Consider the following 13,405-nt stretch of genomic DNA (forward strand, 5'->3'; position numbering starts at 1 on the left):
CAGCACATCTGTTCTGGATACATTATCATAATTATTTCCTTACATTGAACATCTCAGCAGGGCCAGAGCAATGAGCCAAGTAGGAGCAAAAATCTTATTATTAAGCAGTGACAACAGTTCCCAATTCTTTTCTTCTCTGATGTTTGATAACTGAAGTCAATTAAAGACTTCCGGTGGAATTCTTTAAGTTAAAATAAAGGTTATTTGTATTTAACAGCTACAGATGAACACTCACCTTCCGGCTAAGTGCAAATACAGGATTTGGCTTATTTTCATGACTGCAAGGTCGGGCCAAGGTCCAGCTCGCTGCCCAGCCGGGTCTGGGCAGTGGCGGGAGAGGCCAGGCCGCAGGCTGGGAGTTCCGGGGCAGCAAGGCGCTGCCAAGGTCCAGCCCGCCCCCAAACAGAGACGCCTGTTCCCCTGAAGCCGATCTCGAGAACTCCTCAGTCTTACCGTCCTGGGCCCCGTGGGAAAGTCCTCTGCTGCTGAGAGATGCCTCGGAGGCCTGACTCCCACAGAGGCCGCCCTGTGTACCTTCCCGGCACAGGGCCACGGAGCGTCTAGCTCCAAGGACCTTCCCTGCTCCGCGTCAGGAGTGCAGTGGGGGAAACAGCTGACCGCAGGAAGATGGGCTGCGAGGCTGGACCGGACCTGTTCACACAGCCCTACAGCTCCTGGACGCCTGAGGGCAGGTGCTCCGAGAGGACGAGGGTGGGGGTGGGCGAGCGAACTGCCAAACTGCGCATGCACATCCTGCGACTCCGCATCCTGGCTCTTTGGGATCGGTCCCAGGTCGACGCCTTGTAGGGATGGGCCAGGCCCATCTGGCCGGGGACTCCAGGCCAGATCTCAGGGGAGCTCCTCAGTCTTGCCATCGCAGGCAGTACCGGGAAGTCGGCTGGTGAGAGCCACGTGGGAGGCCTGACTCAGGCTCTGTGTACCTTCACAGCGCAGAGCCCTGAGTCTGGCTGCAAGGAAGTTCCTCGCTTCTCTTCTAGAGTGCAGCCGGGGGAACCGCTGGCCCTAGGAAGATGGCTGGCTGGGCAGGGTCGGCCCAGGTTCACAAATTTTCATAGGATCCCCTGGAGTGTTTGCTTAATACCAGCCTGACTCAAAAAAGAGCAATGAGAGAAGAATAAATGGAACCTTTTCTAGAGCTCACCAGGACCCAGGAAACAAGCTCTGAGCAACTGGAGTGGCTATTCCTTGCGTATCAGTGGGAGCACTTCATAGAGACTCCAACAAGATTAGACCTTAGTATGAGACTAAACAATCTCTACATAGTGATAAAGAGAAAATCTTGAAAGCTGCCAGAGGAAAAAGAACCATTATGTAGAGACGGATACAAATAGAATGATTGTGAAGGTCTCTTCAGAAAATACATAAGCCAGAAGTCAATGACATGACATCTTTAAAATGCTAAAAGCAAACAACCATCAACACAGAATTTTATATCCAGTGAAAATAGTTTTTAAAAATTAAAGCAAAATTAGGACTTTTGAAGAACACGTGATAAAACACAAAACAAAAAATAAGTTGCACTCCATCAAATTTAAATTTTCTGCTCTCCAAAAAACATCATTAAAAAAGCAAATACATATTTACATATATACTGCTTAAAATACATATCCTTATATGTATATGGATATATATGGCAAAAGCCTTATATCCAGGATATATAAAAAACTTACTATTATAATTCAATAATAAAAAGACAACCAATCATTTAAAAATGGGCAAAAGGTTTGAATAGATACTTCACAGAGTAGATATATAAATAGCACATGAAAAAATGCTCAACATTATTATTCATGAGGTAAATGCAAAGTAAAACCACAATAAATGAGAGAGGATTACACATGTATTGAACAGCTAAAATTCGAAAGATTAAATGTAATCAAGTTTGCCAAACATGTGGAGCAACAAAGAGCTCTCCTACATTACTTGTGGGACTGTAAGGTGGTACAACCACTTTGAAAAAAAGGTGAGCAAAAATCTTTTAAACACATATTTGCTATATAACCCAGCAATTCTTCTACCTATGTATCTAAAAGAAATGAAAATATGTGTATAGGCAAAGCCTTGTACATGAATATTCATAGCAGCTTTATTCAATATTACCTAAAACATGGAACATTCATCTGCAATAGATGAATGGATGAGTAAATTGATGGATATTCATACAACAGAGTACTATTCAATGTTTAAAAAAGAAAAATTACTGATAAATGTAACAACATGAGTAAATCTTAAAAACATTATGCAGAGCAAAAGAAGCAAGACACAAAGCAGTACATACTACATAGATAATTATATTTATATGAAACCCTAGAGGTGTTCAGTCTAATACTGATAAAAAGCACAACAGTGATAGCCAAATCTGAGGGCATTTGGAGGATTGACTGGAAATAAGCAACACAAAATTTGGGGATTTATGGAAATGTTTTATATCTCCTTATAATGGTAGTAAATACAGATGTATAAATTTGTCAACACTCATGTACTTGAATTGTGTTCTCCAAAATTCATATGTTTAAATCCTAATCCCCAGTACCTCAGAATGTGACCTTCTTTGGAAATAGAGTCATTGCTGATGTAATCAGTTAAGATGAGGTCATATTAGATGACTTGTGTACTTATAAAAAGGGAAATTTGGACTCAGGCACACACATAAAGAGGATAACGTGTGTATATTGGGTTTATGCCACATGCCAAGGGAATACATAAAAATGTCAGCAAACCAACAGAAGATAGAAGCGAGACATGGAACACATCACTCCCTAGAGCATTCAGAGCGAGCCTGGCCATGCCAACACCTTGGTCTGGGACTTCTAGCCTCCAGAACTGTGAGACAATACATTTCTGTTGTTTAAATCACTCATTTTGTGGTACTTCATTAGAGCAGGACTAGGAAACTAATACAATGCATCAAAGTGTATAATAAATGCATACACTTTCTTGAATGTAAATTATACCTCAATAAATTTGATTTAAAGTGATTGAATCTAGTTCATTAATATCTGAAATAAAGTCCATAACTTTATTTAAATAACTTCTGAGAGTTCACTTGGAGATAAGTTACTTAACCTTTTAGAATCTACATTCTGATACATAAATTTGGGAAAATAATCTTGCCTCACAAGTTGTGAGAAATCAAATAATATACATGAAATCTAAAGCAGTGTTTCTAACACATTGTTGGTGCTCAATACATGTCATCCCTTCTCCTAGAATAAATGAAAGCAGAAAGCTTCAGGAGGGGCTACTATTTGTTCATTTATTTGTGTTTTTCATTGTACTGTTCCTAACCAAGTTGTTCCCATACGGCTTTAAAAAAAAAAAATCTTGGTTTTAGCATAAGTTAAGAGCTCAGTCAGGCTGGGATTTTAACACTCCTAATGTTATTTTAAATCAATCCATACACTTTTAAATATTTATTCCTGATTTCTATTTCATCTTACATGCATGTCCCTTTTTAAAAGTGAGCTTATCAGATACAGCCCTGTGTAGGCCCTCTGTTTTCATCTTCATCAGCATAGTCATAAATATAGTTGACAATTAGAGTTTTAATTAGAAGATATTTTTTAGTAGTCGCTGAAAAATTAGTTTTCACAATTTAATGATCTAGTACAAAGATATTTGCTTATCAGCATTGTTTTACACTCATTATTTTGCAGAACATGACAGGGATTGGAGAATAAGAAAAAAAGAGAACATCTAACTGGTTGGCATAATGGTAGAGTTCTAAATAGTTTGTCTTTTAAAAATCTCAAAAGTATAATATAGCCTTTAATTCCAACAAATTAGTGAAAGAGGTTCAGGTAATTTGACTAAACTATTTCTTCAGCTCCTAAATATTATGGTGCCAGGGTTGAAATACCACCTCAGATAAGTGTTTTAAATCCACCTAAACAATGTAATTCTTTGTGCAATAAATTAGCTTAAACCCTAAATCTTGGAGTTTGGTATGTTTGCAAAAATCATAGCTTTGTTTCTTTGCTTAGCTCACCATGTTCTTCAAATGAGTTTATATTTAAGAACATTGTAGAAATGCTAGAGAAAAGTCAAAACTTCAAGTTACAAAATTGAATAGAAAAATATACATTATAGCATGTAAATTATCAACAGATTTAGGAAAGAAAAAAATTTTGATTACTCTGCTTTGCTTGAAATGCACACATTATTTTTATTAGATGCATAACATTAAAGTAATAGTTAACATGTGGTCTGTTAAACTTTGAAAGCTAAAATAATGATGTTAATATTGATACTATTATATAAGCATTGACCTCTGTTTTAAGTCCACATTTAGAATGTTTATCAATAAACTATTTTAATTAGCTATAATATTTTATTTCTGCTGTGACAACATGCACAATGTTTACTTATGTCATCAAGAATAAAATTAGGAATTGTTGGACTATTCATTCAACAATACTGACCCACTATTTATAGAGGATAAAAATTACTGTATCTCTGGAGTACAGAGATAGATAAGAGTATTACCATTATCCAGGAGCTTATCCTTAATTAAAGAACTAAATATAATATAAGGCAAAATTTAAAAATTAATATGGTTAAGTTAAAAAGGCATATTAGACAGCATTATTTTATTCTTACCAGGAGAGTTGCAGAAAAATTCCTGGAGGATTTCACATTTAGTTAAATGCTGAAGGGTCAGTAGTGTATTATGACAGATGCATAGTTTCCCCATGGTAAATAACAACAAAAATGATTATAAAGACATTAGTAATAAAAACTAACGTATATTGACCATATGTTGTGTGTTTAATGTTCTTTTAAGTAGGTTATACATAATATCTCAATTAATTCTTAGAGCAATCCCTATGAGGTATTATTTGTCCCATTTTTCAGGTGAGGTAATTGAAGCATAGAAAGTTATGTAACTTACTCCAGGCCACACCCTGTAGAACAGCAGAGATAAGCAATATGGAACAAGACTATGGAGGGTCTTAAATGCTTTTATAAGATGATTTGGTTTTCTTAAATAACGGACTTATGGAAGAGAGTAATTCCAGTAAAAATTAATGATGCACTGAAAAAGAATGGAGAGGAACAAAATGAAAAGGCTCCACTTGGAGACATTGCAATAGTACAGAAAACTGACGATGAATAGCTAAACGAGAGACAAATATAACAATCCTTATACTGGCAGAATTAATGGGGTGTCCCTACTCGGGGGTGGGGGGAGTGAGGAACAGAAGATGAATCTCACAATATGTGTTTACATTTCAATCACAGTATTTAAGAAGGTGTATGTGTCTTTTGGAAAAAAATAAGATCCCACTAAATTTGCTTTAAGTTTTGACATTTTTAATATATAAATGGTTACTTTTTGATTACCTACATTTTGAACCAATTCCCAGCCAATACTTGATAACTGATCATGATGTTAGTTTCTTCACCATTTGCCTCTCCGGCAGCTGTTTGTGTGAGCCCCTCTTTTCTTTCCTTTTTTGGTATGATCCAGATCTCCTGCTTTCTCTGATCCCTCCTGTAATTTATCTCTCTTTTATCTGTCCCTAAATGCCTACTCATTTCCTTTCTAAAAATATTTGAAGTATTTGTTGCCAGTTTTTCATAATCACTTTGTATCGTTCAGATCCCTTCCTTCTAGTTTATAAATAAATCTCTCTTTTTTGAAATTTCCCTTAATATCATGTTTCTAAATATATGATTGTCTGTCTCCTCTTTCACAAACAAATAACTAAATAATCAGGGTGACTCTGCAACATCTGTTATAAGGGGTGTTGTTTAGATTAATGTCAAAACCCAAATTCAAAAGACTTACAATAATTTTGTTAACTGAAAATGATTTCTAAATCAAAATAAGGATACAAGGGGGACTAAAAAAATACTTTGAAACATGATTAATTTTAATATGTTTACAAGGAAAGAGTAAATTCACCAGCAGAAAAAAAATTACCAAAATTAACATTTTACAGTTTTTTAGTCTTAAAGCACAATACATTTTTCATACAAACAAATATATCACCATTATAGATACCATAATATGGCAACATTTATACACAAGGCCATTTACCATTAAGAAAATCAGTGGCAATGGTGATGCAATACATCAGTTTATGTTTGTTAAACTTTTTGCTATTATACTTCCTGGCCCGCAGGAGTATTTGCCAGGATACAATATAAATGTGTGACCTCAGTTTGAACAATACATAGAAAGCTCTGGTTGCCCATGCTTAATCCTATATTTATTATATGACCACTAGAACTGTTTTCGTACCACTACTCTGACGTAATTCCATTTACTATTAAGACCGTTCCCAAGAAATCAAACATTTTAACAAATTCACTTGGATATTAAGGAATTATTTTATACAACATAAGTGCAATATCAGGACTTAATATTCTATATGCCTAAACTTAATAAAAGAGAAAAACTATACAGGTATTATGTGGGAAATAATTTGATATTATACGGAGTAGGTAATCATAGCACTGAACTTGGGAAAATGCAGTATGTGTTTTTTTCATTTTTAGAGTTACTATTTTTATTATTGTTTTTAAATGCACCAGATGATTTTCTGAGGAACATTCACATTCACTGTTTAGTTTCATTTTACTAGTGGCATATACAAAGCACCATATAATATAACATATGAAATGTAGAACAATTATGACTATGTAATACTGTAGAAATAACTGCTAAGAAAATATAGCAATATTTAACACAGGATTTCTAAAACCATTACATATTCATTACTTTTCCCTACACTAATAATGTCCCATGTTTTATTTTATAGACGTAGTCTATCACAATTTATATGCATTTGACACTCATGGGGGGTTGAAAATAGTTGATATCTTCTGTACAGTAATGTTACAGTTTTATACAAACTTCAGAAATATGGCATTTGGAATAGTGTTCCTCCTCCAAGTGTTCCATTTCACACAACAGCAAATACTCTGAATGCCTTTCCTCCTGGAGGATTCTGTAAACTGCAAAAAATACACAAAGTGTATTGATGTCATCTCCATGTATAATCCTTCAGACAAATCATGCTTTCTTATGACAGTCAAGAAAGCAGCTCTATGAATCCAGATGGTCAACTTTCTTAGACTACTATAATTTATAGTTATTGGAAAGCTTGAGTGAGAATGACATAATTCTTAAAATCTTGGTTGTACACAAGTTTACTAAAGAAATTTAAGGTGCATAGTGGTAATAATAGTACTTTATATAGAACTTTATAGATTCCAGGTCATGTTTTCATACATTACCACCTTTAGTTCCAATAAAGTAGAGTTAAGCAGCTCTTATGCCATTTTACTGGGGAAATACTAAGATACAGGTTTACAATTGACCGGCATGGTTAAAAGCTAACTGCAAGTTAAAGAGATGGAGATACTTAAGAGATACTCTGGAATACTAACTTATTATTCCCTAAGTCTGACAAAATTTAAATTATATAGCTAGCATACTTATTAATATTTTAACATCTGTGGTTTCAAAAAAATCTTAGTGAGGAAATTTAATGGTCAAACCTGGAAGGTCCTAAGTATTTCTTCACTGAAATGGAAACACACACACACACACACACACACACACACACACACACACACACACACAGAGCACTCAATCTCACTTCAGAAGTATTTTAAAACAGAACTTGAAAGCAATGCAAAATCGTTCCTTTTACTCTTTAGTAAATTATTTATATTTTATTTGACAATATTAATCAAGGTATGTTTTGCTTAAATGCCTCAAGTTAAAACTGGTTGATAATGGCATTAATCATTATTTATTCTAATCAAATGTAGACTTTTGAAGTCCATATTTTTGCATAAAGTATTATTTTCTTAATAATACAAAAAAGCTTTTAGAGATAAACACAAATGCTAAGAGAGAGACAAAGTGCAATTTCTTTTACATATTTATTCATGTGTAAGAAAAGAAAGGGGAGAATTTTAGAATGAAGAAGAGATGAGAATGTCACAAGTGTGCACACACATTACACAATAAACACACACACATACACAAGCCAGGTTTTTCATACAAGCAGACGGCTAATTGAAAGCCATTTTTATTTGTAGGAAACAAACTGACAAAGTGCCCTGGAAAGTGTCTTTGTACACAGTGATACACCGGAAAAATACACATTTTTGAACTTACAGAACTAGTTCTGAATCTGAGCTCTGAGACTGACTAGTTATATGACCTTGGGCTTATCATTTAACCTTTCTGAGCCTCAGTTAACATGTCTGTAAATTAGGGTTTATAGAACCAACTTTGTAAGGCTATTGGTAGAGCTGAGTTAATATACTTAAAGGGCCCTCCAGCATCTGGAAAATTCATAGTAGATGTTCATAAATAATTATTATTCTCAGTTTTCTTAAGATATCATCTACCTTATAGGTTTAAAATAAATTTAAGAAATATGACAGGTAAATGAAGCCACATTACTCAGTTTAGCTTACAAAACTGCGTATCATACTCTATAACTCAATCTACTTTATATATTGCGTCTTTTATATATATATATATGTATATATATATATATATATATATAGACAGAGAGACAGAGAGAGAGAGAAGAGAGATGGGGGAAGGGTGTGAGGTGCGAGCTCTGTGTGTTTGTTTACATTTCAGTGAAGAAATTCTTAGGATCTTACAGGTTGGACCATTAAATTTCCTCACTAAATTTTTTTAGATGTTAAAAATATTACTAAGTATGATGGCAATACAATTTAAATTTTTTCAGACTTAAGAAACGGTAAGTTAGTACTCTAGGGCATTGCTATGAGCCAGCTAAGCCAGGTTGTGAAGTCACCTCCTTAACAATGGCCTCCTGATACAGTCTCACCTGAAAATATATGCTAAATTCAAAGCTGTCATCTTATGAAGGTGGCACTCAGATGCTTATGTGGAAGGCAATCTAGGTATCCTGCATGACACATCCTTTGGTGTCCTTTACAGAAACTTTACCATATGTGCAAACCCTCCATTGGCAATTTTGAAGAACCTAGTAAATGTTTAAAAGTTAGGGATTTATCTGTATCTACACAAAATACATGGGACTTAATATTACTTCCCCAAGTACCAATGATTTAAAAAATCACTACAGGTATTTTTTCTCTTAACTTTTATTATTACTTGATAAAGTAAGTCACATGAATTTTCTCAAACCACTGAAATATATAATACTAATGAGCCAAATACCAGATGACCTGAAAGAGTTCATTTACATCATATTAGGCATTGAACTTCCAATCAAAAAGAGAATTTGGTTCCGGGGGAAAATCAGACTCATTGTTTTGGTCAAATACTTTGTCAGATAACTGGATTAGAGAAATATTCAGTGCCTCGCTCACCTAGAAAGAGTTACATGTAAAAACTAATCTAGAAAATCCAAAAGAGGATGAAAGAAATTTCCTTATTATAAGATCAATTAACAAAAGAGTGGTTCTGACTCATAATCTGATTTTCATGTTGATTTTTATAAGCCTGCAGGAGACAGGCATCTCTGGTACTGCAGCTTCTCCCGTCCCTGGAAGACCTACTATTACACAGCGTGCAAAGGAAGCACACTGGCTCAGTCACGAAACCTCAAAGCCATGCTAAGGAGAGTTGGTTGTAAAGCCAGCATAATGGGAAAGATGATATATCTAAATACATATATGTTTATAAATATATATATCAATTTATTTACCTTTCTGAGAAGATTCCATTCTGAAAAGAAGCAATGTAAGTCTTTCTTTTGTCCACAGGCATCACGTCAACATAACCCCCGTGATTTTGAACCACGCCAGCATGTACAGCTGCTCTGCAGATACTGGACAGCTAAGGGAGCAAGGAAAAAAACACCATCATTAGAAAACGTCTGCTGAACTTGTCCAGCCTACTCTTCTATTGGACACAAGGTCGTTGACATCTGTCTCTATGTGGATACCCAGTGAGCAGTTACAGGGTGATGTTTTGTGCATAAAGGAATGTTTTAAAAGTCACAAAGTTAAAGCCAAGCAAGTCTCATCTGAAGGTAGATCTTAAGGGTGGCTGCAAGGATAAGATCCCTTCACCAGCTAATCTGTCCAAACAGCAAGCTTTTACTACTGTCCAAGCAATAAAATGCAAATTAGCTCCTTTTATCTCTTCAAGGGCCTATTTATCACTCTTAAATTTCAGCCTTTGCTAGTTCCTACTCGGGTCACTCTGACCAAACGTTCACAGGGGGGATTATCTGGACCTCATTTATGTTCAGTTTTGACTTTGAGCAACTCAAACGTAGTTCTGTATATCTCTACAGTCCCTTTTCCAAAATACAGGCATACATTAAATGAGGAGGTTTTTCCTATTAGATAATATAACCTATGTAGAGAAAACTTGCCCAAAAGAATACGCCCAAGAAGAAAAAAATATGAAGAATAATCATCGCTTCTACCTAGATTTGCAATGTACATCACTCTGGTTTGAATGGTCTGACATGAGGTACTAAGAAAGTTCTATTTTTGCATTGTACCAGTTATATAATCTGAATTGAATGGAATTTCTGTAAAGGAGAAAATTGTTTCAGGTCCAACAAACACTTTCCATTTTTTTAACACGACTGAGTTCTAGAAGTCAACGCATTTCTTTTGGCCAATTAAAGTCTTCTGTAGATTTTGACAATTGCTTTCATCCAAATGTTCTACCAAAATTTGTCAATAGCTGAGTATAGCCTGACAAAATCCTACAAAATGAAATGCTTGAACTGTTTCAGTATAAAGCAATCTACCCCATATCCTGATGGGTCTTTTCTGAACCCACTGGTGTATTCTTTTCTTATCTCTATGCACATGTGAGTGACTTAATGTGCTTTTTTAAGTTCACATAAGCATGTGCATCTTACGTGACCTTGCTTTATTACTGTGCTCTGAACTCTGTGGCATCAGTCAGTATTTATTAGATCAGAGAGACCGAATGCCAAGCTGTCTAATACTTTTCATGTTTTTGCTATATCACAAAATACCATACATCCAAAACCCCATATCCTTACTCTGAGGACACATTTTATTCACCATTTAAAGTCCCTCACTGAATTAATATTTGTGTCTGATATGGTTCATAACAGATGGAATTAAAAATAACTGTACACTTTTCAGTATTTATCCTGTTCTGTTAAAAGGTTATCATCAGCATTTTTCCCAAGGCAATAAAAGTGCTTAGATATAACATTCACTAAATCCAAGCACTTAATATGGTTTGAAACTATTGTTTTGGCCATAACTCTGCAGTCAGCAGGCATTACGATTTGAGTTCAAAGGTCAGAAGAGATTTTCTTTTCCTACCCGCACTTTATAAGAACTAATATACCACGAAAAGAAAAAAATATATCTGTGAAAACAGTGGAACATTTTTAATGAATGCAGAAATTAATTTCATCTGTCATAAATGAGAAATAAAAGCCCTGAGCAATAGAAGGTACACGTTGTAACTCTATAAATGGAAAGAGAGAAAGACAGAAAGATGGGGGAGAGAGGGAGATTGATAGATTGTTTCTTATTTTTCCATATCTTGTACTTAAATAGATAATGTATTTTGTAAGGGATGGGAAGATTGCTTAATTAATGGCTGAATCTCTGATTCTGTATTTAGCACATAAAAAATATATATTTCCAACTTGTTCTACATAGTAATATAAAATTTCTTACCCCATTTCACTGAGATAGAATGATAAAATGATCTCAGGATATAAGTTCTAATAAAAACCTGAACTCTAGCAAAGAGATGGCTTATAGGTACAGAAGTGTATAGGATATTTTGAAAGATTTTCACCAGACATGAGTAAAATTAAAAGTTTTTTTTACTTAAAGGGACAACCCGGGAAGAATGATTTCTTTGGAAATCTCTGATGATTCTAGATTTCCTCATTCATATGTATTTATTAATTTTTTTTAAACAAACATTTATGTTTCAAGGTGTTTGCCAAATGTCTGATATCATGGCGTGCTCTAAGTTCTGTTAAAGCAGGAACTAGGCCTGTCTTGTTCACAGCTTGGCAAATGTAAAATTGTTGATGAAAAAATAATGCATAATTTGCCCAGCTGCTGCCTTCAAGAAACTTAAAAATTAATAAAAGAGGTGGGGAAACAATCATAATGCCTAACAGAATCAGTTAAGTGCTAAATAAAAGGAAAAAACAAAGTAATAGGGTTAAAGAAAAGAAACACCGGGCTTCCCTGGTGGTCCAGTGGTTAAGAATCCGCCTGCCAATGCAGGGGACACAGGTTCAAGCCTTGGCCCGGGAAGATCCCACATGCTGCGGAGCAACTAAGCCCGTGCACCACAACTACTGAGCCTGAGCTCTAGAGCCCGCGAGCCACAACTACTGACCCCACGTGCCACACCACTGAAGCCTGCGTGCCTAGAGCCCACGCTCCGCAACAAGAGGAGCCACGACAATGAGAAACCCGTGCACCGCAACAAAGAGTAGACCCCGCTCGCCACAAGAGAAAGCCCACGCACAGCAACAAAGACCCAACACAGCCAAAAAATTTTTTAAAATAAATAAATTTATAAAAAAAAAAAAAGAAAAGCAACACCATACTTGGGTTAGGAGAACCAGCAATACACTTCACAGAGAAAGTGGCAATAATTCAGAAGGTAAAGAATGACCATGATGTTCACAGAAAAATTAGAAAAAGCATGTTTTCAGAGACAAGAAGATAAGCACAAATTGTGAGGACTACCAAATTAAGATACCAACAGGACATTGAAATTGCAGATAAGAATACTGCAAACCTGGAGCTGGGAGAGAGACTTAGATTTGAAGAATAATTTTAAAGGTAAAGCTGAACTGAAAAAACCCCAAAAAAACCTGAACCTGAAATGAATTCACCAAGTGGGTAATACTCACGTTTCAGGACTCTTCACAATTGTATTTCCATAGTATTCTACTGAATAAGTACATCAAGAATATATTTCTTAAATTTCTTTTGGAACTCTTTGGATTAGATATTGGTAGTGGTTTCCAAATGTCTGCCACATAAAATCTAAACTTATCAGCATGTATTTAGACTCTCCAATTACATGTTTCAAGAGCCGGATCCCTCCCTCCATCCCTCACACTAAGTTGGCTGCAGCCCCTTTTAGCTTCAAATCTCACCAGCTCAGATACAAGCAAACCTACAAGTCATGCCCACTTTCAGCTCACTTGCTCTCACCTCATCTCCATGTCTTTGTAGGTGCCATTCACCCGACCTAAAATGTGCGCGAATCCTCTTTACCAACCCACACTTGAAACCTGGATCAGAAAGCATTTATGGGCCCTGAAGCCATCACAGCTAATCTTCCTGGTCCAACCCCAGTCCTGGCATCCATTACAATACACCCTCAACTGGGTTCCTTTTGTATGTATTTTAAGGATTACCTGTTTTTGATTCT

At 35.7% G+C, this 13,405-nt stretch overlaps 1 protein-coding gene across 2 annotated transcripts in view; it reads right to left on the minus strand.

The window, feature by feature from the left end:
• Positions 1–5,876: 5,876 nt before the first annotated feature.
• CRISPLD1 (cysteine rich secretory protein LCCL domain containing 1) overlaps positions 5,877–13,405 on the minus strand; it is a 44,862-nt gene continuing 37,333 nt past the window's right edge. For both annotated transcript variants that reach the window (XM_007185072.3, XM_028167191.2), the window contains 2 exons: positions 9,696–9,826; positions 5,877–6,984 (listed from right to left, as the gene is read on the minus strand). In XM_007185072.3, coding sequence (XP_007185134.1) covers positions 6,933–6,984; positions 9,696–9,826 — 183 coding nt within the window. In that variant the 3' untranslated portion in view covers positions 5,877–6,932. The remainder of the gene's footprint in view (positions 6,985–9,695; positions 9,827–13,405) is intronic.

The sequence above is a fragment of the Balaenoptera acutorostrata genome, chromosome 17 (assembly GCF_949987535.1).
Source record: "Balaenoptera acutorostrata chromosome 17, mBalAcu1.1, whole genome shotgun sequence".
NCBI classification, from domain to species: domain Eukaryota; kingdom Metazoa; phylum Chordata; class Mammalia; order Artiodactyla; family Balaenopteridae; genus Balaenoptera; species Balaenoptera acutorostrata.